At 41.8% G+C, this 27,906-nt stretch overlaps 1 protein-coding gene across 1 annotated transcript in view; it reads left to right on the top strand.

The window, feature by feature from the left end:
- Positions 1 to 9,455: 9,455 nt before the first annotated feature.
- The window catches only part of cadm1b (cell adhesion molecule 1b), a 69,152-nt gene continuing 50,701 nt past the window's right edge, over positions 9,456 to 27,906 (top strand). Inside the window, exon 1 of the mRNA XM_067246575.1 lies at positions 9,456 to 9,538. Within this exon, the coding sequence (XP_067102676.1) occupies positions 9,463 to 9,538 (76 nt within the window). The 5' untranslated portion in view covers positions 9,456 to 9,462. The remainder of the gene's footprint in view (positions 9,539 to 27,906) is intronic.

Genomic DNA, 27,906 nt, shown 5'->3' with positions numbered 1-27,906 from the left:
GACTGTTTCAAGAATGTGTTTTAGCAATTGTGAAAAACTGTAAACATATTTTCACATGCACCGCTGCTTTGGTAACTTTTGGGGGCAGTATCTGCCTAATCTTGAATCCAGCAACACCGTTCATGTATCATTGTGGATTCAACTTTTGAAACTGTCTTTAAAGACAAATCAGCTGGACTAATCCTGCCTGTTGTTTTGGAAGCATACTGTGGATTTTAAACAACTGTCCAATGTTTTAATATCTGGGGTTTTCTTGAGGAATAAGTAGTCTGTTCAGAGAGTTGTGAAAACTGATGAAGGCATAGGCCTGGTGATTGTTTTTTTGGTCTCCATCTAGTTCTTTCTATAAAGGCATGGATCTCTGTGTATCAGTATGTGGCTTGATTATTGAAAAGATCCGGAAATTGCACTAGGTTTAAAATCTGCCAGTAAATTGCTCAGGATCCAAAGGCCGTGCCCCTGTGTGAGGTACACTTAGCTGAAGTTCACCTTAATCTGGGATCGAACCCGCCACCTCAAGTGCAACCAGCTACGCCAACGAATACAATAGATCCACTCATCATGGTACCGTAAATTGGGGTTTTCTGACACGGTTTACAAGTAAGGCTACTTAGTATCCAATATTATCAGTTGTCCTGCGCCATAGTATATTACAATACAACATTTAGCCTACCATGGTCAAAATACATAAAACACAAATTGTCCCCCTTTTTTATTTCATTGATATTAACATTGGATATTTCAATTATATATTGACAGCCAAACTGGAAATGTCCCTGGTTTTTATTTCAATAGCAATCTTGTCACCTTACTAAAAAGGGAAATGTATAAGAGAAAGCACATTGTGTCTGTTTAACTAGAAGAACCAGCAACCTTGTCAAAAACGCATACCACTAGCACTGCACTACGGTCGTCAGAATAAACTGTAGGCCTACTGTAATTGCATCGGATTGGACAGAGAGAAAGTTACACCTAGGGATATAGGTGCCGTGGAAGATAAGAAACAAAACCTGTTTTGGCTCTTCAGCTGTTACAATTTGAAAACAACTTCAGAAAAAGTTGTATTATCTAGACAATTCATCCCAAGTGTTTTATTTTTTTCTTCATTTGATTTACTAAATACCAAATTCCATACAAAATAGCATCGCAGTTTACTCATGCTTTACCAAAAATAATGAAATTTTTTGTGACAAATGAATGAAAGAAACTGTGCCGTAAAAATGCCTATGATTTGGTCTAGTGATTGGCAAACAGAACGATAATATCCATCCATGGCTCATTCCTTAAATTAAAAAGCAAATGGAAATGTGCATTGCTGCCATTCATTTACCAGTCAGTGCAACATTTCATTTTAGTTTGTTTTCCAGCCTACCCTATCAAGAAAGATCTGTTTTGTGAACCAAGCACTCACACACACAGAAATACAAACACATGCAGACACACACAGAACCATACCAGATGAACAGATATAACAATTTGGCTCTCAATTATTGTGATAGATAACTGAAATATGGATCCAAATTACAATCTGATAATGACATGAAAATGGGTTCTTCGCATCTGTGGTGTTTGAACAGGTGGTGGAAAGCTGGCTTGCATCATAAATCTGTCAGAACATAAGCATCCAACCTGTTCTCCGAATGCTCCCATCCTGATTGATAAGGACATATCTGACATTATTGATTACACTAACAGACAGAACAGAAGATATCGTCTCTCTTTTCATGTGTCATGATGCAACACTCATAAAAAATGGGGTAATTTGAGTTCAGTATTCCAAGCGTATGTGCAATGACAGTTTGCTTCAGATCTTCATTATTTTTCCTCAGGATGTTGTCTGGAACATGTTGTTTGAATTAATCTCGTATGACAAGTTTATCACATCATCTACTCTGTTTCCACATTCAGCAGTTTGTCATGCTGATTCATGTGGAAGTGTGTATGCACAGATAATCTTTTCTCCTCCATATTCCCACATAGCATTTTACAAATAGTCTACTGGTCATGTCTTTCAGTCAGTAAGCACAGATAAATACAGTTTTCTTCTGACTGGATTGTGAAGTTACTGGTTCACTTGGTTGAATTTGATTTTGAGATGATACTTGAGGTATATTGGGCTAACTATGTTGTGCTCTGTTTTGGTTGTATGCAACAGTAATGTGTTCACTTCAGTTGTTCTGTGTGGCAAGCCACCAGATAAACCTCTTTATCCTGTACCTCTCATCCAATGATGTGATATCTTCAATGGTCATAGACAAGCTTGTGATTACTCATTTATCATATGCCGGGGTATGTCAAAACTTCTGAGTACAATGTGGACTTCAAACAGCATAAGCCAGACTTTGAAGGTATTTCTCTCTCTCTGTTCACTTTTATTGATTGGCTGATATAATATGCGTGGGCATGGGAGGAGTACAAATGATCACCCACCGCTCTTCCCATTGGCTAGCTTTCAAACCTCATCTCTGTCCACTTCTTAATTCTTTGAGTGGCGTCATGTTTAGTTGGGACAAAACAACAAAAGCTCACTCGGAATTTGTGGGAGCATACGTTTTCCTTTCCAACATTCCCTCTTAAAAAGAAGAATTTAACACAAGAGACTCAACTTAGATGAAGGGGCATAGGGGCCTCTGAGAGTAGGCCTATCTCCAAATGGACAGATTGCTGTACATACAATACAATGCTAGTCCTAATGCTATGTGCCCCCGACTGTATACAGTATAATGCAACTACGTTCTTACTTTTTACATGCTCTTTCAAATGATAGTTTAGGAAATGTTAATGACATACATAGTCCACAAAAGTATCCTCTCGTGGAGAAATGTCTTTATTTGGTAGATTTCCTGCACTCTGATCAAAGATCTTTGTTTCAAAGGTTGAAATAAAAAGCCTCAGTCAATTCAGCACCCATTATTGAAGCATTAAGGTAGTTGATGCACTGAAAGACTGCTTTCTTTGAAGTGATCCTGTAAATATTTCATGTGTGATCACATTCTCTTTGGCGTGGAGGGAGATGGGCCTGGACCGGATATTTCAGGTGTCACTTTGGTCTTTGAAGTGAGCTGGCTGCATCATTCAGCTCATTTGTGACTTTTTTACTGGAATCCTCATCGTGTGCATTTGCACGGCTGGTGTCATCATCATCATGAAAACCGAGATCACTATGATCTTCACCATCATCATCCTCATAATCATCATTACGTCATCATTGTCACCATCATCATCACCATCATCATCATACTGCCACCATCATCATCACCACCATCAAACTTTCTTTGGGTCGCACCCTCTAGTGTACACAGCTGAGGCTATGTTAGATGGCAGAGGTTTAGCACTCAGAACTATCCTCATTAATTCCAGTTTCTATCCACTGGTTTTGTCGGTGCTAAATCAAGCACAGTGTTCATATTCCTCTCTGGTAGATTCAATGATCATTGTGGAATAAAAGACAGAACTATTTATAACGTCTTGACTGGAAGAGACTTTAATTAAGTCAGATTTATGTTAAAACATACAGTTGTACAAAGCCCAACATGAAAAGTGTCAGATGAACAATACTACCAACTAATGCATCTCAATTGAATCATGCATGGCTTCATACTGCACATCAATTTCATTGTTTTCTCTTTCACAAAGTCCAATTGTATCCACTGTTGAATTGATGTGTGCTTGCTAGATCACATTTTCGTTGTTAGACAGTGCTGTTCTGTCCTACCCTATTTTGAATATTAGTGCACAGTATTGTTGACCTGCTGTTAACAGCATTTAAATGAGAATAAACACCTGTCAGGCCTTTTTGGTGAATACTAACAAGAGTATGAGAAAGATGCACCGTATGACCTTCTTGCAGAACTGCGAACACATACTCCTAAGTTCATATTGTTATATTCATATCAACACCGATTCAATTTCCATATGAAAGAGCTTTCTGGTGTGACGGAGGAGGGACACGTTGTTTTTATCAGAGAAACTTATTAAGGAGGCTTTCAGCAGGCATGTCCTTATCGTTAGCGACCCTGGGTGATAGTCGCTGTGAAATATGGGTAATGGTATGAAGGTCTGAGTGCTGAGACGGTGGTGAATGGACGGATGCCGAATTTCACAGATGGATTAATAAAGATATTTTCGTTCAGTCACAATTCAGTTATTCAGATTTAATGATAATGCCCGGTTCCGCTGGGAGTACCTTTTGTAATGCGTGAATGAGCTGGCATAATTCCTATGAGGATACGAAAATTACATTCAGACATAAAAAAGGCACTGGGTAATTTGATAAGAAGACTTTCCACCTGTAACAGAGGAGGGAAATTACATATTCTTAGATAACAACTTTATAAATGTATCTTTTATTAAACAATTTAATGAGTCATATTACGTAAATAGCAATGCTATTTACCTAGATTCAGCTGGGAGCTCATTGACCTGTCATCATTTACTGTGAAATTTAATTTGTGATTTTGCTAGCCTACTTCTAAGAAAGGTTTGCTTTTACACCATTGAGTAAAAAAAATACTAAAAATTCCTCAGTCTAAGACAGTCAGACTTAAATTGGCTCATAGGCTATAGGGTCACCATTTGGAAAAGATACTGGACACAGACCCAAATATATGCATTGAAACCAAATATCTTTAATTACAGTAATAGTTTCCTTTGACTGGTTAAATTGGGGTCACCTCTATCTTAGGAACTTGCCTTTCCTACAAGACTTGTCTGCTATAATTACACTTTTTAATTAGTTAACAAAATCTACATGCATTTTTTCATTGTAGAGTAGGCAAATCAATGGCTGTAGCTACATACAGCCTCAAGGTTATCTTAAAGTTGAATCTGGTCTAGCAGGAGATACCTGGGCTCCCATGGAGTTGTGGATCAATCCCCTGTGTAGCACTGACAGTCGTCTCAGCATAGGTTGACAAACATTAATATAAAAAAACAAACATGCAAAATGCTAAAATAGAGGGTATCATGTTAAATATGAACAGAACACAGAGGAGGTGGAATAAAGGATTACTCTTCATACTGTGAGGCTGTTGGGTGGAGAGACATACTCTACATCACTCACCCTTAATAGAGAGAGAGATAGAGATAGAGAGAGAGAGAGAGAGAGAGATGGAGAGAGAGAGAGAGAGAGAGAGAGGGAGGGAGAGAGAGAGAGAGAGAGGGAGAAAGAGAGAGAGAGAGATGGAGAGAGAGAGAGAGAGAGAGAGAGGGAGAGAGAGAGAGAGAGAGAGGGGCAGGGGGGTTGAGAAGGGTTGAGAAAGAAAAGAGAGTCAGATGAAATGGGGAGTTCCTACTTCTAATAGGCTGAGTCACTTAAGGACCGTGCTGACATGAAAACATAAAAAATGAAACAGAATAATTCATATTGGACCTCATCAACGCTACCACATCTGCTTTCATCTACAGGGAAAAGATCCAATCTCCAAAATACAAAACATACTGACATTGTAATGGTCTTTGTAATGACAGCTCATTTGAGACAGTATTACCTGAGTGTGGAGCTATTCTAAATAACTGAGATCAGTAATAGTGATACACAGTGTAGATTCAGTCTATGTTTGATTGTCTATTTACAATACAATACTGTAATAGTTAAACACTGGTGTGGATGTGAACAAAGTTTGGAATGTTAATGTATGCTAAGAAAATTCATATAATCACAGAGCTCTGAGTACAGAATTGGGCATGATGTTATAATAATACATCTCGGAAGGTATTTTGCCAACATTACTGTCTCAGATCCCAATTACAGAGGAGTACAAAATTACTAATAAAAGACTGGGATAATTAGGGTCACTTTGCAAACACAAGTCTCTTGCAATGGCTGTGAGCTGAATTATTCAATGTGCAGATTAATAATTGTAACGAGTCCAATAGTGAGGCCCTGTCATATCTGCCATTCTGATCCTAGACCAGTTCATTTGCATTGATCCAGTGCCCGCTTCATTGCTCTCCAGAGTGATTAGGTAGATAATGCCACTATAAGTTTTAATGTTGGCCTAAATGATTGTGGACTCCACTGAGCCAGTAATTGTCAAAGCAGAGGTGTTGATTGACTAGGCAGACAGGAAGGCCAATTTTCTTCAGGCCTGATAAGTTGTTATTTCTCTCGATGTTAGAAGTCAGTTAATGGGGCTTATGATACGTTAAGGCAGTGCAAGAGTTTGATGGTTATTTCAATACGTTTCATCACTTGTGTCTGATCTGCATATTTCTCCAAACTTATTTAGAGGTGATAGTTTTCAAGTCTGTTTTTAAACGCTTGGCATCATTTCAGCAACCTTCTATACTTAAGGAATTCGTTTGACACTTGCTTTACAATGCAATCAGCAACTTGTATGAGTTGTGATGGAACACTAAACATGAGAATAAAACATTTCAAAGTGCTCCTCTGTGTAGGTACTGAGAGATTTGGGGAAATGGTAGATCTATTAAGAGTAAAATACTTTCAGATGACTCTGCAATGATCTCAGAGAGAAAGTTAGAGACGGTGTGAGAGCAAGAGGGAGAGAGTGTCAGTGAGAGAGAGAGTTAGAGATTGTGTGTGTGACAGAGAGAAATAGAGAGAGAGAGAGAAAGAGAGAAAGAGAGAGAGAGAGAGAGTGATGAATAATACATACAAGACCCAATTAAGTCTGGATAAAACCACACCACTTTTCACACCTGATGAAATCCTGTCTGCTTTCAAGAAGATTCAAAGAGCTTCCATTCACTTGTTAAGAATGGGACCATTTTTCTAACTGGAACAGAGAAATAATCCTCAATGCTAAAATTGCTGTTCAGTGAGCTGTGTCTTGTATAAAAGGCATTATGAGATGGGGACTGACTAGCACCTGTACTGGAGGTGGCTTAAACCCACCCTTTTAATTGTGAAGGAGGTAGACAAGTTATTATTCCTGTGATCTGGAGGTCCTAACCCAACATGTTGCCCTTCAACAACAAGGTTGTACTTTCTTGGGGGGTCTTAGCCTATGTGACACAGTGCCAGACTGAACAGTGATTGTGTTAGTTATCAGCACCGAAGTCCTGTCCAAACATTTTAATTATTTCACTAATTATTTCATGCAAATTTATTGGTTAAAGTAGAGGATACTAAAGTCATTGGAAGCTTCATGATTTAGAACTAATTCTGTTATGCAAATGCAGCCAATTATTAGATGCCCAGAAAGCATTTGACCTTTTAATATATCATACTTCGACATTTCAATGAACAATTTTACTAATAACTTTCTCCCTTTGGGTAAAGTTGGAATATCGGCAGTTATTTCAATTAGGTTACCCTTTGAGCTAAAGCACCTCTGAGAGGATAACAAACTGAATCTAGTAACACGCACATTTATGAACCTAGTCACCTGTTCAAATCTGAGTCATGATGCACTATTTGCAGATTCACACCATTAAACCTTAACTTGTTGATTATGACAAATGTTTGCTATTATGACAAATAATTATGTGAGGATCATTCTCACTGTATTCTCTTCTGTACAATACTACTGTTGGTCTCTGACAAACATCCATTATTCCTTCTTACACAACAGTAGGAGAATATTTTAATTGTTAAATGGTTTGCCTGATCTGATTACAATGTCAGTTCATTCTATTTCTGTTAATTTGATTGATTTCCTACCACAACACCAAAAACGTCATTACAAATTAATTGCATTTCTAGTCTACGGTTAGGCTCTTTCTTCCCTCTGTTTTTCTATTATTTTTGCTCCAGTCTTAAAAAACTGTCTTTTGACTGCTCTGATTTTCGCCTTTGTAGACACAATCAACTTCTGGGTAAAGGTCAGATATCTTGTCTGCTCTGAGGCTGAGATAGACATAAATACACAAATGATTGTAAGTTAACAACAATGATTGTGAACTAAGAAACAGAGACAATTTATCTAAATCTATTCACAAACTGTATCTATTCTCCTAGAGAAGCCACTGCCAAATATTCACCAACATGCTCCCTCTCTCTCACACAAACACACACACATAGAGACAGAGAGAGAGAGAGAGAGAGAGGACAAAGACACACACAGTGTGCACTTCACACATGCATGCATACAAACGTACTGTACTGTACATGCACACACACGCACACATACAGTACACACATGGACTGAGGTTGGTCATTACCACAGATGACCCACATGAAGCGCCTCAGTCATCTGATCCAGTAGCATCCATTATTCATCCTGCTGGATGGAAGACAGTCGGTTCCTCAGAGAGGCCCCGGGTCCCCGTCTAATCCTCACGAGTAGAGAGGAGCCACACATCAGCTGAGTGACTGGCTACAACTGCAACCAAAGTGAAAGACCACCAGGGACAACACAAGTTTGGGACTTTGGGAGGATAAATTGGTCCCCTCCTAAAAATAGACTTTAACTACTATGTAGCGACACAGATGCTGGTCATCGTTGGCCTATCAACCCACGATGCCAATGCACTGAAAGCTCAATCTGATTCAACCACTACCTTACAGAGGTATGTGCCACATTTTCTTACTGCAGGTATTCATGTAATACAATTCATGGAAGCTGCCAATCATTTAACTAGCTGGGAAAGACAAAGCTGCTCAGAGAAAAACACCTACTGTAGTGTGTGTCTCCAAAGTCGTGTGTGATTGACAGGCCGAGCTGGTGGGCTGCCACAGATAAGGACATCACAAATGAATTTGATGTGGGGAAATTCTATCTGTAGTGATGGAAACGGCATTAGAGTGAAGTTCTAAATGCTATCTGCTCATCAGTGGAATGAGGAGTGACACCAATTCTGGAGAAAAAGATTGTGCAATTAGCTTTCCTGCCTTGTTTTAACACAATAAAAAAAGGAAATGAGATTCTACATTATACACCCTTCCTTGTGACACTCCTTTAGCCAGAGTGGACAGGATGGATGCAGGAATAATGCAGGACCAGTTATCGCACACAGACTGTCTTGGTGTGGGGGCTAAGGATCCAATTTACCCAGCTTCCCATGAAGATGAAACTCTTTTCCCCTCTATTTTGATTAGTCTTATTACAGTAATAATGATTCGTCCAGAATTAAACAGGGGGCGCTCTATGAGTCACAACGGTGACGATCAAGACCGAACTTCATAAATCACTGAATGTCTTTAAAACGATTGTACCCAAAATCATAGTAAGGTGTAAACTCCAACATAATCCCATAATTGCTTCTATCAATTTGGCTAAATTATTTAGAGGCTGCAGATGTATTGTGACATATTACATTCAAGGAAAGACCATTAAAAATAACCGATTTCAATACTTCTTTTATGGAATGCACGCAGCCTGTAAAAACTAAATTTAGCTAAATCTTAAACAGAAGCTAGCTTGCCACGATAGATGGCAAATGTCACTGTCGGTTTCTCATTTGACAGCAGATTCCCTGTTTGCTCCCTCCTTCCACTCTCATCCTATGGCCGTCTCTAGGTGATTTAGCACCGCCAGTCTCGAGCAGGTGTCCAACATGGCGATCACGGGGAACGGATCTCTCACTTTTTCTCTATCTATATTCGTGATTTCAGCAGCGTTTCTTCTGAAAGGTATGTTTTCTTGCACTACGTTTTCACCTAAACATGTAATAACAGATTTCAAAGTGAAAGGAAAACATTGTTTAACTTGAGACGAGCTGGCACGGATGCGCATCGTTTTACTGTAAATCTAAGCATCGTCACTTTTCTTATTTCCTTAATCCAAATCTGTTCTGCTACTCAGTTTTTAAGAAATATATTATCCTATAAATACAGCACATTTCTGTCGATTTAAAATGGCTCGAATTGGCTACCTCTGCACACTGTTTCTCAGTAGTGTATTGGAACATAAACTAAAAGTGCCGTGTTACTGTAGCTTGGAGAAAGTCTAAACCCAACGTCCTAATTTTGCGCCAAAACACTGCCAATCCATAGATAATGAAAGGCTTTCTGTGAAACCGTGTCCACTAGCCTAACCAACCTATAGGCAATCCAACACCAGTCTTTAACTTCTTGCGTGACGACTCGACTTCGGAGTCCAAATAAAACACGACCTAACTTTAAATCCAGTTTTTAACGGGGAATTAACCTAGTGTAATTATTTATTATAAATAAATGTGTTATGTGCGGAAACCGGTATGCGCTATGAAAAACACGCATTGCAGCGGTGCCATCGTGAGTCTGTCCTTTAGCCCGACGCGTGAACAGGTTAGGCGCATGACGTTTGGATAGACTACCCAGAATCTAGCCACTTTGCTGCGTTTTTGTCGTTAAAGAGTTGTGAATGGTGGGAATTGTGTTGGTATATCATTCAACCTGTTCATTCCTTGTGGTAGTGTCAGACAGTTTAGTCCTTCAAGGGTTGTCAACAATGATGTGAGTTCAGAACCTGCCGGACTTGTGCTTTTTCACCACACAGATGCGCTGAAAGATCATTAACAAAATGTTCCCTCGTACACGAAACCCATTCCCGATCTCTTCACGACTCAAATAAGCTATTTACAATAATCCCCAAAATATAGTATACGGCCATTCTCATTGTATGAACTAATTTAGGTCATACTATAACCGAATTGGCTGCATCCAGCTCCTTGACGTATTTTAACAATTGGAAACTACATTGTATTGGTAATATTGGTTTGATGGAGCCAAAAGGAGATTAACTTTGAAATTGATTCAGTGTTTCTTGGTTATCTGTTATCTTTATACAATAGCAACAGGTCTCAGGCTACTTCAAAAATGTTTGAATATTGCATGTTGAGATTATGCCTTTATATGCTCCCTGTGGGAACTGAGTCTTTCTCTTCTTCTCATTCCCTCTTTCACTGTCTTTCTTTCATTCTCTCTCTCTCTCTCTCTCTCTCTCTCTCTCTCTCTCTCTCTCTCTCTCTCTCTCTCTCTCTTTAGTCCCTGTATGGAATACCACCATAGGTTGAAATTGAATTATATCTGCTGGTTTAAATTGATAAATGTTGAATTGCCTTTGAAATGCATCTGCTGTATTGTGGAGTGTATCTCCCTGTCTCTATTGATTGTCATCCACCTCAAAATTACGTATCAGATTGTCCCCACAAATGCACAATAGCTCATGCCTCAATACGCTAAGCATTGCAGCATTTAAAGATTAATGCAGTTTTTTGTGAGCGAATAATGTTCCAAGCCAAGAAAGTCATGTGACTGCAGATCTTTTTCATTGATTTGATTGCCATTGCACCAACACATTGCCAGCAAGTAGAGGGTTGACCACTGAACTCAAAACACCTGTACAGCCAGTATGCTGTTTGACAACTCCTCTCTTTTGAATTGCTCAATATTTTGATGATGTAAGTATGAAACTGGAGCTCTGAGTGGATGTGAAGATCTGGCCCAGCAGGCCAAGGAGGTTTAGCTGTGACGTGATTGGTTGGTTTAGGTATGCTAAAGCATAAAAGGACATTAGATGTAGAAAAGAAGTAGCTTCATTCTTCATAGTGGATGTGGAGGACTGTGCAGATGATACTGTAGGAAGAAGATGACTCATAACTAAAGCCGAGAGACACACTACCTTGGTTCATCTGTTTTGCGATGATCTGCTTCGATAATACATGAAACGTAAACAATCTGAACACTGACAGCATTTCTAATCTGTGTGTTTTTCCAGAGGCGATGTCTGTTATGAGCCATATCAGCTGCAGTGCGATCATGCTGTTTCACTGGGTTGTGTAATTCCTCGTATTGTGATCCTGGGCTGATCTAATTCATCAGCAGTGAGTGACGCTGAAGTGGATCGATGCAACCTGTTGTAGAGCCTTAGGTGCTGCTGACAGACAGGGCTCCTGCACAAACACCGGAAACACACTGCCGTTACCGCACGCCGTGCTGGTCGTACAGGTCGAAAATGTGGGATCCTGCCTTCCGATTGTGGATGACTGGCTCAGGGTTCATGAAGGGGTTGGTTTAGAAAACAGTAAACTGGGGAGATGTTCTTTCTCTTGCTCCTGATGCTTCTTCCTCCTGCCTTTGGGGGTTTGATGAACTGAAATGGGACCCACTGGGCTAGTTCTGATAGATATCTGGCTTTGTGTTGTCCACGTGTCCTGCACATCTTCTCTGTTTGTTCATCTTGTGCTTCTGAATGCTGGCTGGCACTATAGTATCGTATCATGTTGGAACTGCTGTTGGTGCACATCGCATATAGCAGTTTTCAAAAACCTCGCCATGAGAGACACTTATCCTTCGAGTTAAATTTAACACCCCGGCTAATAGTCTTAATACGTGCCAGCTTGTGAAGTATTTCATGGCCCGCATTTTACGTTGGGTTCACTACATCATTTGTAACAATAATACACTGTTCTATTTAAAGAAATTGAATTTATAGCTCATTAAAATTACATTACGCTGTGCTTAATATCCCTCTTCATAATTGCGAGATAATGTACGCCACTATTTTATGTTGTGGCAGCTGATGTTGCTGTTTCAGACAGAATAATCCACAGAACTGGCATCTCTTCTCTGAGCAGCTTGTGGAAGAGATTGTGTACTGTAGTAGCAATGACTTACCGTATATAATAAAATCATCCAGTTTTGTGTTGCTACGATCACTGAGAGTTGACAGAAGATTGCAAAGCCCCAAGCAGTATTTTCTTGAGCTTGAGACTCTAATTCTGTGTGTTGTTCCCTTGTGTGTCTGTATGTGGGTGCATTTTGTTTGTGTGCATACAGCATGCATACTCATTTGTGTGTGCGTTTGTCCATTTGAGTGTGTGCGCTTAACGTGTGCGTTCACGTTCCACTTTCCTTCACTGTTGCTCTCCTTTCCTGTGTAGTTTTAACGGGAAGAAGCTCTCGCAGTTGTATAATTTTAGACTCAGAGTGAGTAGTGAGCTCGCTTCGTTGTATTTGTCTTCCCAAGCCAAACAGGTTGAAGGCAGTCACCGGGACGACAGTGTTTATAGAGAGCCGTGCTAAGCGGAGCCTGGAGAATGTCTCCCTGTCTTTGACCTTGTAGGCTTTTCTGCCTCTCGAAGACATAGTGATGCTCCCTCCAAGCAGGGAACACACTCCAACCTTCCATGTCAGCACACAGATAGCCCCTGGCTTCAATAAATACGTGCAATGTCAGGGTCAAAGGTAATTCCTTGTCCCTGTAAGCATTTGGAAGTATTTTTATAAAGAAAAATGTGATGAATAAAGACTACAAACAAATTACAAAGTCTCATGGCTGGAATTTCCAGTTTAACCCGAGTTTGGGAATGTTGCTGAGGGCTGCATCAGAACAGTGGTTCTTGATCTGTAGTAAACAGTCAATTAGAAGTGAGAGACTGATGAGGGTTTCTTTCATGGCTGTGAGGACAGAAGCCTCCATTCATGGTAGAGTTGTGGTAATGAGGAGAACTGATGTCTCAGTATGAATATGACATTGTTTTCCCCTGTCCTGGATTACAGGGAGCACTCTGCATTGTCCAGCCTGGCCTCTGTCAGTACATCACCGGAAGAAAATGGAATAGCTGTGTTTTTGTAGGACATGGAGTGCACATTAGTTTGGTTGATGGAGCAAACACAAACGCCATTAAGAAAGGATGAGTACCAGCTCAGCCCAGCTCTTCCTGCTGATGAAGATGTAGGACACTTTGGCTGCTATGAAGTTTACAGAGAAATGTTTCCCAGAAACGCTAAGCCACTGGTAACTACCAGAACGTGGAATGCTTAAAAGCACTATTTCAGGTCAAGAACCTGACAAGCCATTTCATGTTAGTGTTGAGATAAAACTGTAATAGTATTACAGCCGTAATCATAACTTAAGTCGTGGAATCAAAGGGAGATGCAGTACGAGGATGTCTAGAAGGTTAAATGCAAGAATGCCTCAGGGCGTCCTTCAACTGTTGACTAGCATTGAAGGTGAAAGCTCTACAACTTTATCATTTCTAATCCAAACACCTCGGTTTTGTAAGACTCAATCTGTAGTTGCTGGCAAGTGGGCACAGCATACCTAGAATTGCACCGTCACTTCAACACATTAGAAATACCTTCTCCTCTTGGAAAAGGCCTCAGACAGTTACCTTCAAAACGGGCTCAGAGCAGTGTAAGAAACTGTCAGGGCAAAGCATATTCAGTGTTTGCTTTCTTTTCTGTGCTGCAGTCTCTGCAGAAACGGCTCATCATGGTTAAGTGATGTTGTTATCTTAGCAGATGCCGTTATACAGAGCGATTGGAATGGCATACATATTATCCACTTACACAGCCGGATCTGACTGGACCTGGGCACGGCACCTCTACCCTCCACCTGTCAACACTGCCAGCTCGCTTCTGGAAAATGGGTATTTACCCTAAACTGCTGGAGAATTGAAAGGGGACAATATAGTTTCACATATACTTGTAGACCCTCAAGACGTACGTCACAAGACTTCTTCTTTCATCACTCAACACAATCCCTTTCAGTCATTATCATGTCCTTCAAGGTACAACAATCTACCACTTGTATTACATTAATTCTTTTGTAAAGTCCAATAAAGCAGTTATTATAGGTTGTATTGCATAGGGAGTAATGGCCTTGGCAGTGGCACAATGTGTGCAAATGACAGTACAACAAAATAAAGAAAGGGGACTTCATAAAATAGTGCATACAACAGTATCAACATTTGGCACAACTCAAACTTGATGTAATTTCTCAAGGTGAAATATAAGATAATTGAGCAGTGTTTACATGACAGAGGGCTATGATGGAGCTGTGCAGCCTGCCTAGGGGCATTGAGTTTGTGAGTTATCAGCCTGACACTAGACCTATCTTAATTACTCTCAGACACACTACTCTAATCTGTCATTGTCAAACCCATCAGCAGTGTGCAACCCAAGCAATAATAATCAGTCAGCCTAAACCAGGAGCCTATTGATTGCTTCTCAGACTTGAGCAACATTGTTGAGGGGTGACAGTAAGGCCATGCCATTAATGGGAGTAGGAAACCTAAATTCATCCTCCTAAGAGGACAGAGAGAGGGATAGAAGAGGAAAATACAGACTTTGGTCCTATAGCTGGGCTAATCCTGCGTAACCAGGAAAGCAAGTATTCTGCCAAACAACCAATCAGGATCATAGTGGTCCAGTACAAGCGTTGGATACCTACGTTGAACAGGATTTATCATTGCTATGAGCCGTTTGAACAGATATTTCATTGTCAGAAGTCATTTTGTCATAATGAAACTTTGTGGTATTTGACCCTGTCAGTCAATCAATTCAATTAATACTTTTAGAACCAGCAGCTTTCCTGTGCATTTATTTTGTTTATCTCTAGCATTGCAGCCCTGCAGAAGTTTATCCTTAACCGTCTGGTCTCAGGTAGGGAGCTCTCGTCTTCCTTGTCCCCCCTCATCTGCTCTGCTGGCGTGTCCTTTAGTCATCCTGAACACTAAACCCCCTCCACAATGTTAATCTAATTCCACCAAGTCAGGCCCATTGATTTCCCTTCACAGGGATCTAAAACAGAATGAATGGGAAAGAGTTTTCACCAACAAAGCTATTTAAACTCATGTGTTGTTCCACTCATGGCAGTGTCTGTCATTTAACATTTGGAACATATGGGATTTTGCCCTTTACGACAGGGTATGGACTTAAATATTCAGTCTGTGTGTGCACCTTCTCACAAGTGGAGCTTAACACAATTGTGGACTGTGGCTGTTTGTTTGGAGTACATTTACATGGCTCTGAAAATGGTGTTCTTAGAAAAACGACCGTCTTTGATTTGGCTTTGAATGCCTTTCCTCGGCACATAATGGTGGTGAATAAAGTTAGCATTGTTAAATAGGCTTACTTTTTCCTCGAACCTTTGTTTAACATGTTTAGTTTGGCTACCAGTCATGAGCCCAAAAATATCCCAGAAATGTATGTCTGTGAAAGTTATTATGTGGTTATTCTTTACAGTCCATCAACAAATCTATGCCCTCTTCCTGCCTCTCCTTCCTGCAGTCAACCTCGTCCTTCTCCAATGTGAAAACAGTCTTGTCCTCTAAACCGATTGTTTGCAGATTCATGCCTCCAAGGGTAACTTTCTACTGTCTTAAACCAATATCAATAAAGCAAACAGTCCAAGCCTCAGGATGGCATTATAAAGAATAGGATGTCTAGACCTAATAAAAACCAAACACACTGTTATTAGAAACCAGCAGGAGTTATGGCCTGTGAGCAGTAAGATGACATCCATCAATTTAGAGTTTTATTGGAAAATGTAGATGGGGTGCTATGGGAGATGTTAAGGATTTATTTAGCATGAAGTTGTGGTTGAGCAGGCATGAGTATTGTGTCTTCTGTGAGAGCAAGGATGGGTCTTTGTGACAAAGGCACTGCCAGAACTAAGGATGATTTCCCAAGCCTGAGAATACGGCCTGTCAGTAATTGGGTTGGAGCTAGGCAGTCTGATTATCTTGTTCACTTTATTAGACTTAAGATGGACTGACAATAACATGTTCTAGGAGTATAGTAAAAAGGAAATATTGTGAGATGAAAGAAGAAGTCCAAACATAAATGTTATTCTGCAGATTCTGTCAGAACACATACTTGACTTTGAATATGACTTTAAAATGCTAATTTAATTCAGATTTCCCTATAACCCCACATCATTCTGGGCATATTAATTTGTACCACTTCACATTCAAGATTTTCTGATTTGTCCTGTTTTTTTGTTAGCAGTAAATGAAAGGTTTGGCGGCAAACAATGTGTGACTCAGTCTTATCACATTGTCACATGTAGCAGGAAGTAAACACTCTGCAATCAGGACTCCTCCTCCATATTGCTAGATCATTTTAGGTCTTCGCTGATGCAGGGACTTTTATAATGGGACTTTGTCAAATTGTGATTACTGAACCTGTTTGAAAGCAGCCTATAATAAGTATACTCAGTTACTGTAGCATAACAATAAAGGTTGTACAGTAGCATGGATCCTGAAGTACATTTTCTGGCCGATGCAATCAGAAAGTCTGAAATACATTTGCTCTGTACTTTTTTGAAAATAATATTTTCAGTTGCGAGTACAGCCAAATTCAAAGTTCAAAGTTCCACTTTGGCTTCATCAACATATACTGTATCTACTTATAAAACTTACAGTATCTAGGATATCTAATCAACAAGCAGCTACATCTGGTGAGAAAATCCTTTCTATATTGACAGTTCAGTATTTTTTTGCACATGGGTGTTTCAAGCAACAAATATACTGATTTAAAACTCAATATTTCCTTGTTATAAAAACTAAACACAAATGTAGCATAGAAAACAGTCTTTGAAGGGTCATGGTCGCTTAAATCTTAGAATTAAGAATTTGTTTTCTAACTGTGTGTCTGGCATGTGTCTGATGAAAATGATAATGTTCAAATGTGAGCGAAAGGCCATGTATTTTGATTCTGATTTCGTGTGTGTGATGAAAATCAGACTGCTGATTTGACTTGACACCCTCTGGTTTAGTGTGATTGCTAGCCACATGCGGCCACAGAGACTGCCGTTTAGCCTTTCATGTGCTCCAAATCTGACATGTTCCAGCTCACCCAGCAATGTGCTCGGTCAGATAATGAGAGTTTAAGACACAGAGTCATCCCCTGACTGGTAATTAAATCATGTCACAGTATAAGCAGCGGGCTGGGATGTTTTGCCATAGAGATGGGATAACTTTTGAAAGAGGCTTATGTTGGTCATAGATAGCAACCCAGATGCAGGCATATTCCTTTAAGACATACTATTGTCTTGATTTACCTACTCAGACATCTATCAACGTGTCTGATTGTTTTCATTGATTCGTGTTGGTGGTTTTACTCAACAACAACTTGATATCAATAAACAGACTTGATATCAATAAACAGACTTTCTCATGACAAATGTTATTAAAAAGGTAATCTCAAATGTTCTACATCTGTATATTAGGTTTTAGTTCTGCACTGCTTCGTGTTCACCTTCTAATCCTGCATGGACTGCATTTGCTAAGCAATTCTATTGGAAAACATTTTACACAGCCCTTTCTGGCTTCACATCTGTAGGGAAAGCACAATTGTGACAGTCCTGAGGAAAACATGACGTAGCAAAAGTGCGATCTGGCGAGCATTCAGATATCTGGGGTGGAGCTGGAACCGAAGGGAGACGACCTAACAGCAAGGCTCCACGACTCAGGAGACAGCTGAGGGACGCACGCAGCAGACTGACCCCTTCGGCTGTCGTGTCAAATTAATCAGAAGTGAAATGAAGAGCTGCTTTTTATTGTGCTTATATTAAGTGCAATAGAGCTTGAACACGTTTTAATGGGAGGCAGTTTACTCCACAACTGCTTGTTTAATGACAGCCAAAATCCCTTGAGGAAGGCACCTGCCAGTAAAACACTTCACATTCCACTGACATTAATATGTAAATGTAGTCATCTGGAGTCTCATACTGTAAACTATGTAGAAATTAGAATGATGAATTATGAGTAAACAAACTATCAGGGTGATGGATGCCATGTTTCTGGTGCCAGGTATTCCTTGTACAGAGATTATACGTAATTGTGTGTAATGATTCCCCAGACTGAACAGGACGTCAGACTAAGACGGGTGTTGGTTTTTAGTTTTTTCGCCTCCCGCCTCACTTTGTGTTGGTAGGTCACCTCCGAAGATTCATCACCTCTCATGTCAACAACACCGACGCAATCTACAGGAAAACACTGCCGTCCTCCACGGCTAGCTATGCATTACCGGGCCCGGCCAGCCAAGCCAACTGACGTTTACAAAGGCATAATTATGGAGTATTAAGCCATCACAAAGACATATGAGTCAGAGAAGATATGCAAAACTGCATTGAAGGCCACTTGGTTTACTCTCAACACTTTCAGGATGGTATGGAGCGGGCTAGGAGACGGGTGTGTGTCTGCAGATGTAATTAGAATTGGTATTTATGGGTCCAATCAAGCTTTCAGTCAGGAAGAGGCTCATTTGAAGGTGACACAGGGATGCATCACCCCATATTGCAGACGCTCTGACAGGAGCCTTTTAGACGCACCATCTCCACACACAGCCTTTTAAATCATCATCAATCCCGACATTTGCCTGCTAGTTCTCATGACATGCAGTCTTTATGGAGTGGGCTAATACAGCAGCACTCCCAAGCCCAGCAACTGGAGTGACATTGAATCTGTCAGTGTGTCTGTGGTTTCAACGCTAAGCATGCTCGCGCCCACGTTTGTGCTGCTGCTGGTTCGCTGATAACCTGTCTGTGATGCGTTCGTTTGGCACTGTTCCGTGTGCCGCCTGTTAACATTCCTCTGCGCTTCCCTCTTGTACCTACGCCTGTGCTACTCTGTGTTAGCACATGGGTGATGTGGCTGCTTGAGTTGGTTGTCTGTGAGACCAGCCTGTCAGGCTTGTCTGGGAGAGGGAGCGGGAGCGTCTCGTTAGGCCTGGCGCTCGCTTCTTGACACATCCTGCCTCCCATCCTGCCTCCATACGGCCGGCCCGCTGTCACAAGGGTTAGCGATGACGACGATGAGGTCGCTTTATTATTGGATGTTGATCTGACGAGCAGCACCCTCCCCTCATCCTTCCCAACGCTCCCCTGGCCTACATACACCAGGGCCCCATAGTACTGCCTGAGGCTGGGTGTGGGCCCAGACCCAGAAAGTCTTCTGATGCTCGGGGACAGATTGTCCTCAACCCGTCCCCCCCCCTCCCCCACCCCCTGACTGTCCTTCCCCTAGGCTGTGAGGTTAAAAGACCCAATACTGCCAGGTATTCTTAAAGTCCATCCTACTAATGATAAATCCAGCTCAGTCAGATTTGGAGATGATCAAAGGCAAGGCATCAAAGCCCTTTACTGAGGTAATTAGTCTCTCATTAACCATATCTTTGACAAATATACCCTCCCTGGCATCGAAAGCACTCTATTAATCATAAACTTGGATCTGACAAACGAATATGATGCAATGATGAAACACACATGTCAGACAATCTGTGATGTTATATCAATGATGGATTATGGTACTGGCTGTCAAGAAATAAGCACAATCTCCATGTGATGTATGGCTGCAGGGGATATGTTTTGGGTCATCTTGCTGTGACACCATATTTCTTCCACAGAGCCCGTTATGGTCATCATTATCAATCTATAACCTGTTATGGGAATATTCTTTTCTCTGAAACTCCCTGGTGTCAACACCTCCAGCTTGTTATCACCAAAACAGTCTAAATAGATGATCTCACCCGCCACCTAAACATGATATCCTCCACACATTAGGAGGACGTGAAGACAGCCCCCCCTTGCTCTCTCCTCCTCCTCCTCCTCCTCCTCCTTCTCCTCTTCAAGCCCCTGTATTCCTGCTGGATCTCCCCAGGCAGGGAGGACAAGACAGGACAGAGGAGGATAAATTACACCCACGGAGCCCCAGCTCTCTCTCCAGCTTTCATTTGCACCAGCAATTAATCAGCCATCACTGGAGAGCTCCTACATGTCAGGCCTGGGATTTTATTAGGGATGTCCTTTATAGGCGTTAATGAGACTTATGTCTTCCTTGAGTATTTCATTTGCGGCACACAGACTGGCTGTGTTGTAACCTTGAGGTGGCAAAAGCCCCTCCACTCACAGGGAAGCTCTGCCTGTCCTTTGCTGCTCGCCTTTCAAGACTCCTAGCTAGATTCTCTCATTCACTTCCTTGCTTTCCGCTAGCTGCTCTAATTAGACAAAGCTTTGTGTCTCTGAGGTGTCTAATTATAGATGCAATTAGACCCTATTAATTCTGTTTATTTTGTGCATTCTTCTTCGTTTAACTTAAAAGCAAAACTTTGCCCCCACCCTTTTTTTAATTTTTTACTTTAATTATTTTTGCATTAATGTTTTGTTGTTTAATGCCGGTTATGTTTAATTTAGAAGTTAATTCAGAATGGATTCTTTCAAAGCTGACAGCCTGGACTGCTAGCCTGTCAGACCTGGAGCTCTGTGAAGTGCCCTAGGCTCCAAATGGACCTAAATCAGAGCCTGTCCTCTCAGTCGGGTCATATAGGAGCAGGTAATGCAGCACAACTTCTCTTTCCTGAGAATACTTGGTAGGACAGGATCACATTCTGTAATTACTTTGACTCTAAACTTAAAATTACCTAACATAATGGTCATGTTATTTGTTAGTATGTTCATAGCATGTTACAATAGCATATTTAGGCTATTCTTCTTTGTTTATGAAACAAAGAATATGCTGTATATGATATTACAGTTCTGGAGTCAGGAGTGTATAGCATCCCTTTTTCCCTGTCTACGTCTGGACAGCAAAAGCAATAAAAATACATTTAAAGGGAGTGTCCCTAACCAGTTGGCCTCAAAGACCAGGGTAGTGGTTTGTGGGTCTTCTGTTAGCATTTTTAGAGGGCCTGGTGCCTTAATGTGCCCATGTGCTCTGCAGACTGGGTCATATTATGGTAACAGAGAAACTCTGGTCAAAGTGTAGTTAAAGAAAAGAAATACAGAGCAGTTCAACTGGTTGAAGTGATGCATTGTATGTAAACTCAAATAATGTGGAGGTCTAAACATGTCTTACCATAAATACCCATAATCTACCCCAGCAAGGTGCAAATTGGGGGTTAGTTTGTGATAAGGCTGTATTGTCCAACAGACTCACAATCAGTAGGTGAGTAACAGTTATGAACACCACACAAGGGTTCACTCTCCTCATTCAAGACATCCGTATCCCATGTCCTTCTCCCAGAGTGAGGTATCTGATGGTGAGTTAATATGTGCATGCCCTCTGCTCCCATGGTCATCAACCATGTGCTCCAGCACTGCTGGAGGAGATAGTACCCTTCCTGCCAACAGATTGGATGTAATTCCGTTCTCGAATTCCGGGCTCTGTGGAAATCGTTTCATTCACAACCTTGAGAGTTGTGGTCAACACTTGTAAAGGCATTTTACAACAAAGAATTACCGAGACTTGATTGTAAAATGTTGCCCTACCATCAGCGTACAAGATTTTAGGGGGAAGGGGAGGGGGGGTCAAATAAAGAAGTGTGCAGTTAGTAGAGCTGCACTCCTCCAGATGCTGGGGCAGAAATAGCAGTGTGTCATTATGGTTGCACTGGGGGGAAACACCCTGTGTTTAGTCTGCTGTGGGGGGTTGTGTGGCGATCAGGGGGGGAATTCTGGCAGATATGCATACGAAAAACAGTCTAAATTAGACCTTTATGATCCAGCCTCACTCTGCCTCTGAATTACACAGCTTCAGGCATTGAGATTTTTCATCTTTTCAAGTGATAGGGTAAATTGAGGGGGGGGGGGGGAGAACCTTGCTCGTAACACGGATGTCAGATTATGATGAAATTCTCAACAAAAAGACTACGATTCTTGTAGGACTTTGTTAAATTGTGTCCAATGAATTTACAGTTGAGGTTTTTCCGAGGTGATGTTTAAATTCATGAACAAGATCAATGGAGTTTGAGCCTTTGTTGTGTCTGGGTGAACGCTCGACTGCAGGTTGGGCTGTAGTGGCCTTGGCAGCAGATGACTCAGGGTGCCCTCATATGATGCAATGCAACCGCAATTCCATATTCCTTTGAACTTGGCCTTTCAAGTCAGTCTAGCAAATGTTCATATTTCTGTTATTGTTTTTGTCTTTGTTGTCCTTTTGGTTCTTTGCTCGAGTGTCGTCATCGGCAGTCACAGAGATATATATCATTTGCTCAGATTCGTGTCAGTTCTCACTGGGTGAACCGAATCTCTGTGGGATTGAGTGATGTGTCTGATGAGGGGTTACCGGTTGAGGCAGAGTAGCTCTGTCCAGAGGCTCTCTCATCTTAATGGTGGGTAGATGTTTCTGGAGGTCTGGTATGGAGCTAAAGAGTTGAGCGTGTACCACATACCGCAGAGGCCCGAGTTCTATTCAGGCCAGCCTGGGCCGTTTCCTGCATGCTATCCCCTCTCTCTTTCCCTGCCTTTCCTGTCACTCTTTCACTGTCTCTACCAAATAATAAAAGCCAAACAAAAGTGATGTTAGAGGAGGATGGGGATGATGTTCAAGAGGAAGGATGGGCTATGTGCATGTGGTAGGTTACTGTTCATCTTTGACAAAATCTCTTCAGTGATTCTTTCTCCTCAGTTTGAGGTCTTATTGCCCACACCTCGTTTCAGACTCTTAGATTAAGGCACTCCTGGTAAGTGAGAATTTATTCTTCACAGAGGGATATTTGGCCGCCGTACTACCTGGCACAGAGCTGATGAATTTCTGGAATGAAAACACTCCCATTCTTCTGTGAGGGAGCCACTGTGAAATATTTTTTCAGTATGATGACTGAACGTTTCAGATTCAGAATATACCATCCCTGCTCGTTTGGAGCTGTTGGGAGGCCCTACGTATGGAGTTGTTCTCTTAATAAGACTCCAAATGGATCTCAAGTGCTCCTTTCTTGAGTGCCTTCAAGATGTGCTCTGTCTGACAGTGTGACTCCATGAACCCTCAGTCAGACCTGAGATGTGTGATTTACCCCTGATTCTACCTTGCATTCCACTTTAACAACCTGCCCTGGATCCTTAATAGCCTGTAGGGCCATTCTCAACAAGCCTTTCAATCTGACCGCTGTCCACCACGGTCTCATATCGACCTCCTCAGACGAGGAGGCCCCTTTCATCCATCTTTAGCTTTATGCTTAAACCAATACCAGTCCCTATGCTCAGCTGATTACATCTCTGGCTTTTCCTCTGTGTATACCTCATGCGAGTCCTAACACAGCTATTGCTGTCCTGAGTCGTCAAGGCTGCTGGAGAACTGCGATGCTCTCGTTGACATTCAGAGGCACCATCATTTGATTAGCAGACTTTTTGAAAGGGAGAGGTGTTGGTTGATGAGTGCTGGGAAGTGAGGTGAAGCAGGATTTTATAAACACCAGATGGTTCGTGAACAGTACTGTGCAGTCCACCTGGATACCACAGTGCTGCTCTGCAGTCTATTTTTCCATCCAACTTCAAGTCTGTTGAATTTGCTACTGTGCTGTGTTCTGGTCTTCAGTACCATTGTGCAATTGTCTCTTCAGATATTGAATTTGTCTCACACTTGCCACCATCAAATCATTCATTTAGAATATTTTTGCCTACATCCAATGGTCAATTCTGGAGCCATAGCAATGTAAGCATGCATAGGCAGAGCTGTCACGTTTTAACCTTGGCCTTCCTCTCGTCATTCACCACAGTGGAGGCCTTCAGGCACAGCTGAACGACCAAGGCTTCTGTCACAATGCAAAGATGGGACAAATGTCAGTCCCCAGTCCATTCACTGCTCCATGGCTGTATTACGACACAGGACAGAGCTATGAAGAGCTCCCAAGTATTCCCCTAAGCTTCTCTCATTCTGAGCCAACTAATCAGATATTCATCCTGCGCTTCTACTTTGGATTATAAATAAAATAATCATTTGCACAATGACATTTCTCTATCACTTCCCCCTGCCTATGATTACCATGTTTAAAGTATATCATCTGGAAAATACACTTAGCTTTGAATAGCAATGAGTCAATCTGATACGTTTGGCCGGAACATCATTTTGTATACTTTTAGTGCTTTTATGTCTTTTGCAATGCAGTTTTCAATTTTGGGTACTCGACAGTTTGAAATGAGAGATCCCGACATCTGTGAACATGACCTCACCATGAATTATGGGCATACAGCATGACTCTCTACATGCCTCAAAAGTGTTCAATGTAAATAAAACGTGACATGATTGTACATTTGTGTCTGTTTGTGAGTACTGTATGTGTTTGAGTGTTTGTTTGGTAGCCTTCCTGATACATGCATCCTCTGCATGCTTTCTGCGGGCTCTGAGGGACATGGCCAAGCGGGGGTCAGTCACCCCTCTCTTCAGCGCAAACAAAAAACCTTTCGATAGCCATTATGAATTGTGTCTGTTTGTGAGTACTGTATGTGTATGAGTGTTTGTAAGTTAGCCTTCCTGATACATGCATGGCTGTACCTCTGCATGCTTTCTGCGGGCTCTGAGGGACATGGCCAAGCGGGGGTCAGTCACCCCTCTCTTCAGCGCAAACAAAAAACCTTTCGATAGCCATTATGAATTGTGTCTGTTTGTGAGTACTGTATGTGTATGAGTGTTTGTAAGGTAGCCTTCCTGATACATGCATGGCTGTACCTCTGCATGCTTTCTGCGGGCTCTGAGGGACATGGCCAAGCGGGGGTCAGTCACCCCTCTCTTCAGCGCAAACAAAAAACCTTTCGATAGCCATTATGTGTCTCTGGAGCTCTATTTACATTTACATTTAGTCATTTAGCAGACGCTCTTATCCAGAGCGACTTACAGTAAGTACAGGGACATTCCCCCCGAGGCAAGTAGGGTGAAGTGCCTTGCCCAAGGACACAACGTCAGTTGGCATGACCGGGAATCGAACTGGCAACCTTCGGATTACTAGCCCGATTCCCTAACCGCTCTGCCACCTGACTCCCTATTTCCAAAAAGGCATCCAGCTACAGTATTTTGTGTGTGTTCACGCTTGTGATATTCGACCATGTCACCATACAGCAGGTTTGAACCTAGCCCAGAGACAACACAGTTGGTCATGGTATTATCTTCACCCCCAACTAGCCACAGACTCTTCCTCTTTCTCTTTTATGTGTACCTAGTCAAGGGAGGATGGTAAAGGTTATAGTAGTTAGCAATGGATGTGTTCCACGTGCAGCAATGTTGACTGATATCTCCTCTGACAGGGTAATTAGGCGATATTAATATGCAATTAAGATAACTTTGCAGTCTGTAGGCTGCTTCAGTGCTGCACAGATAAGTGTTACCGCCACAGTCTTCATCTAGGAGTTGTATAAATAATATATTCCATTTCTGTTCCTGGCTCTGCTGGCTCGATTCGCTAGAGCGAGTCACACAGATGGTTATCTCTCGGTTTTCAAAGTAGAAGAGGAAAACTAACTCTCCCTTTTGCCAAACTCGGTTCTTTTGTCCCTGTGAATTGTGCCCACTGAAGGCAGTCCCTTGTTAATTTCCTTAATGAAAGCACACAACTAAAAGTCTGTGCTCAGCCTATCAGGCTGCCAGGGTGCCATGAAGAACCATCCAGCTTTCTGCACTCGGCTGCTCCTGTCTCCAGACTGCTGGAGCCCAGAGTGTTGTGAAGTGGATGAATGAATGGGAGCTTTATGGAAATGTGGAAGTGTAATGGCACACTCTACTCGGCCTGGTTGCTGGAACAGTAGATCTCTCTGTCTTTTATCAAGAGACATGAAAGGAAGACAATAAGCCTCTTCGCTATCAACAATATGGTGTCATCCGTAGAAGATTATCCCTCTGTTAAAGTGGGAAAAACAAAAGCCAAGGAGACAAAGGATGGAGAGCTGAGAGCCAAGGTCTCTTCTCCCTCAATGACTTCGCCCATGTTGCTTTATCCTTTTTCCAACTCTAATCTGCCAGAGTGACCACTCATATCAGTCTGGGAGGATAACTGCGGTGATCATCTCAATACCTAATTAGAGTTATTTTAGAGGTTTCTCTGGAGTACCTGAATACCCACTGCTGTCAACCCACCCTCTTGTGTATGGTAGTTAGTGTGTCCAATAACAGATGAATCCCTGCTGACACCCTGTACAAAAGGGTGAAGACGTCTCTTCCAGACTGTGTGTTCCACTGGTTGAGCATTTAGTACAGAGTGTACTGATGCAGTCATCTTGTGCAAAATGTGGTTCCGTGGTACAGTGGACATATATGTACCACAAGGGGCCAACGTGACAGGGTGAGGAACGATGTGTCACGTTCTGGGTACTGACACAATAGGATGCACTAAAGAGGACAATTGAACAGACCCCCCCCCACACACACACACACACACACACACACACACACACAAAAAGACCCATTGTATGAAAGAATGATGTGGGGTTCGTGGAGTGGTGCCAGTATTGATGATTGTCGTGGTAATTATCGATTGAGCGCTGTTGAAGTGTGTGTATGTGCGTGTGTGTGAGAGAGAGAAAGCGATGAGGGAAGGATAGCCTGAAAGAGAGATAGTCTATGAGGAAGTCTGAGAGGGCTGACGTCTGAGAGAGGGAGAGAGAGAGAGAGAGACAGAGAGAGAGAAGGAGGGAGAGAGAGAGAGAGAGAGAGAGAGAGAGAGAGAGAGAGAGAGAGAGAGAGAGAGAGAGAGAGAGAGAGAGAGAGAGAGAGAGAGAGAGAGAGAGAGAGGGAGGGAGAGAGAGAGAGAGAGAGAGAGAGAGAGAGAGGGAGAGAGAGAGAGAGAGAGAGAGAGAGAGAGAGAGAGAGAGAGAGAGAGAGAGAGAGAGAGAGAGAGAGAGAGAGAGAGAGAGAGAGAGAGAGAGAGAGAGGGGAGAGAGAACCAATGGGATTGAGCCAGATGCTTCAGGTCTCCATAGTAACTCCCCACACCTCTTCCCTATTTGCCTGAATTTCTTTATTTATTTTGTTGTCAGCGGTTCCAGAATAAGTTAATTAAACCTGAGCCAGGCTGCCGTACTGTGTGACTTGACAGGAAGCCTGAGCTGATTTGTGATGGATAACCACACTTTATCTTTTCTTTATTTACTTTGTTAAAGCGCACTTGAGCTTGCTTTTATGCTTAAATTAATATTTGGTAAACATTGTTTTTTCAGTCATGTAATGATCTTCTAGTTTCCTCCTTTTAAAATAAGCTTTTAACGTTAACATACTTTTCGGTTTTTGTTTTGAAACGGCAACCTGCTGCCGTTGTGGCTGGAAGTGGTCTCAGCCTTGTCAGTGGTGAAAGGCCCACCGCAGCGTCGTGCTGACAAGCTCAACTCTTAATTGGACTTCACGGAGCGAGGGAAAACACATTAGCGAAACATAAAGTATTTTTACTTCTGATTTGATCCCTGGTCTCGAATCAGGGCATAAATACGAGGAACGTCTGGCTGGTGTTCTGGGGCAGGCCTCTTCGGCCCATTGTGATTTGGCACAAAAGCACAGGGTGATAAGTATGCATCTTACAGCTCTGATTCTGTA

Source organism: Osmerus mordax, chromosome 11 (genome assembly GCF_038355195.1).
Source record: "Osmerus mordax isolate fOsmMor3 chromosome 11, fOsmMor3.pri, whole genome shotgun sequence".
Lineage (NCBI taxonomy): Eukaryota > Metazoa > Chordata > Actinopteri > Osmeriformes > Osmeridae > Osmerus > Osmerus mordax.
This window is presented reverse-complemented; position numbering and strand designations above follow the sequence as displayed.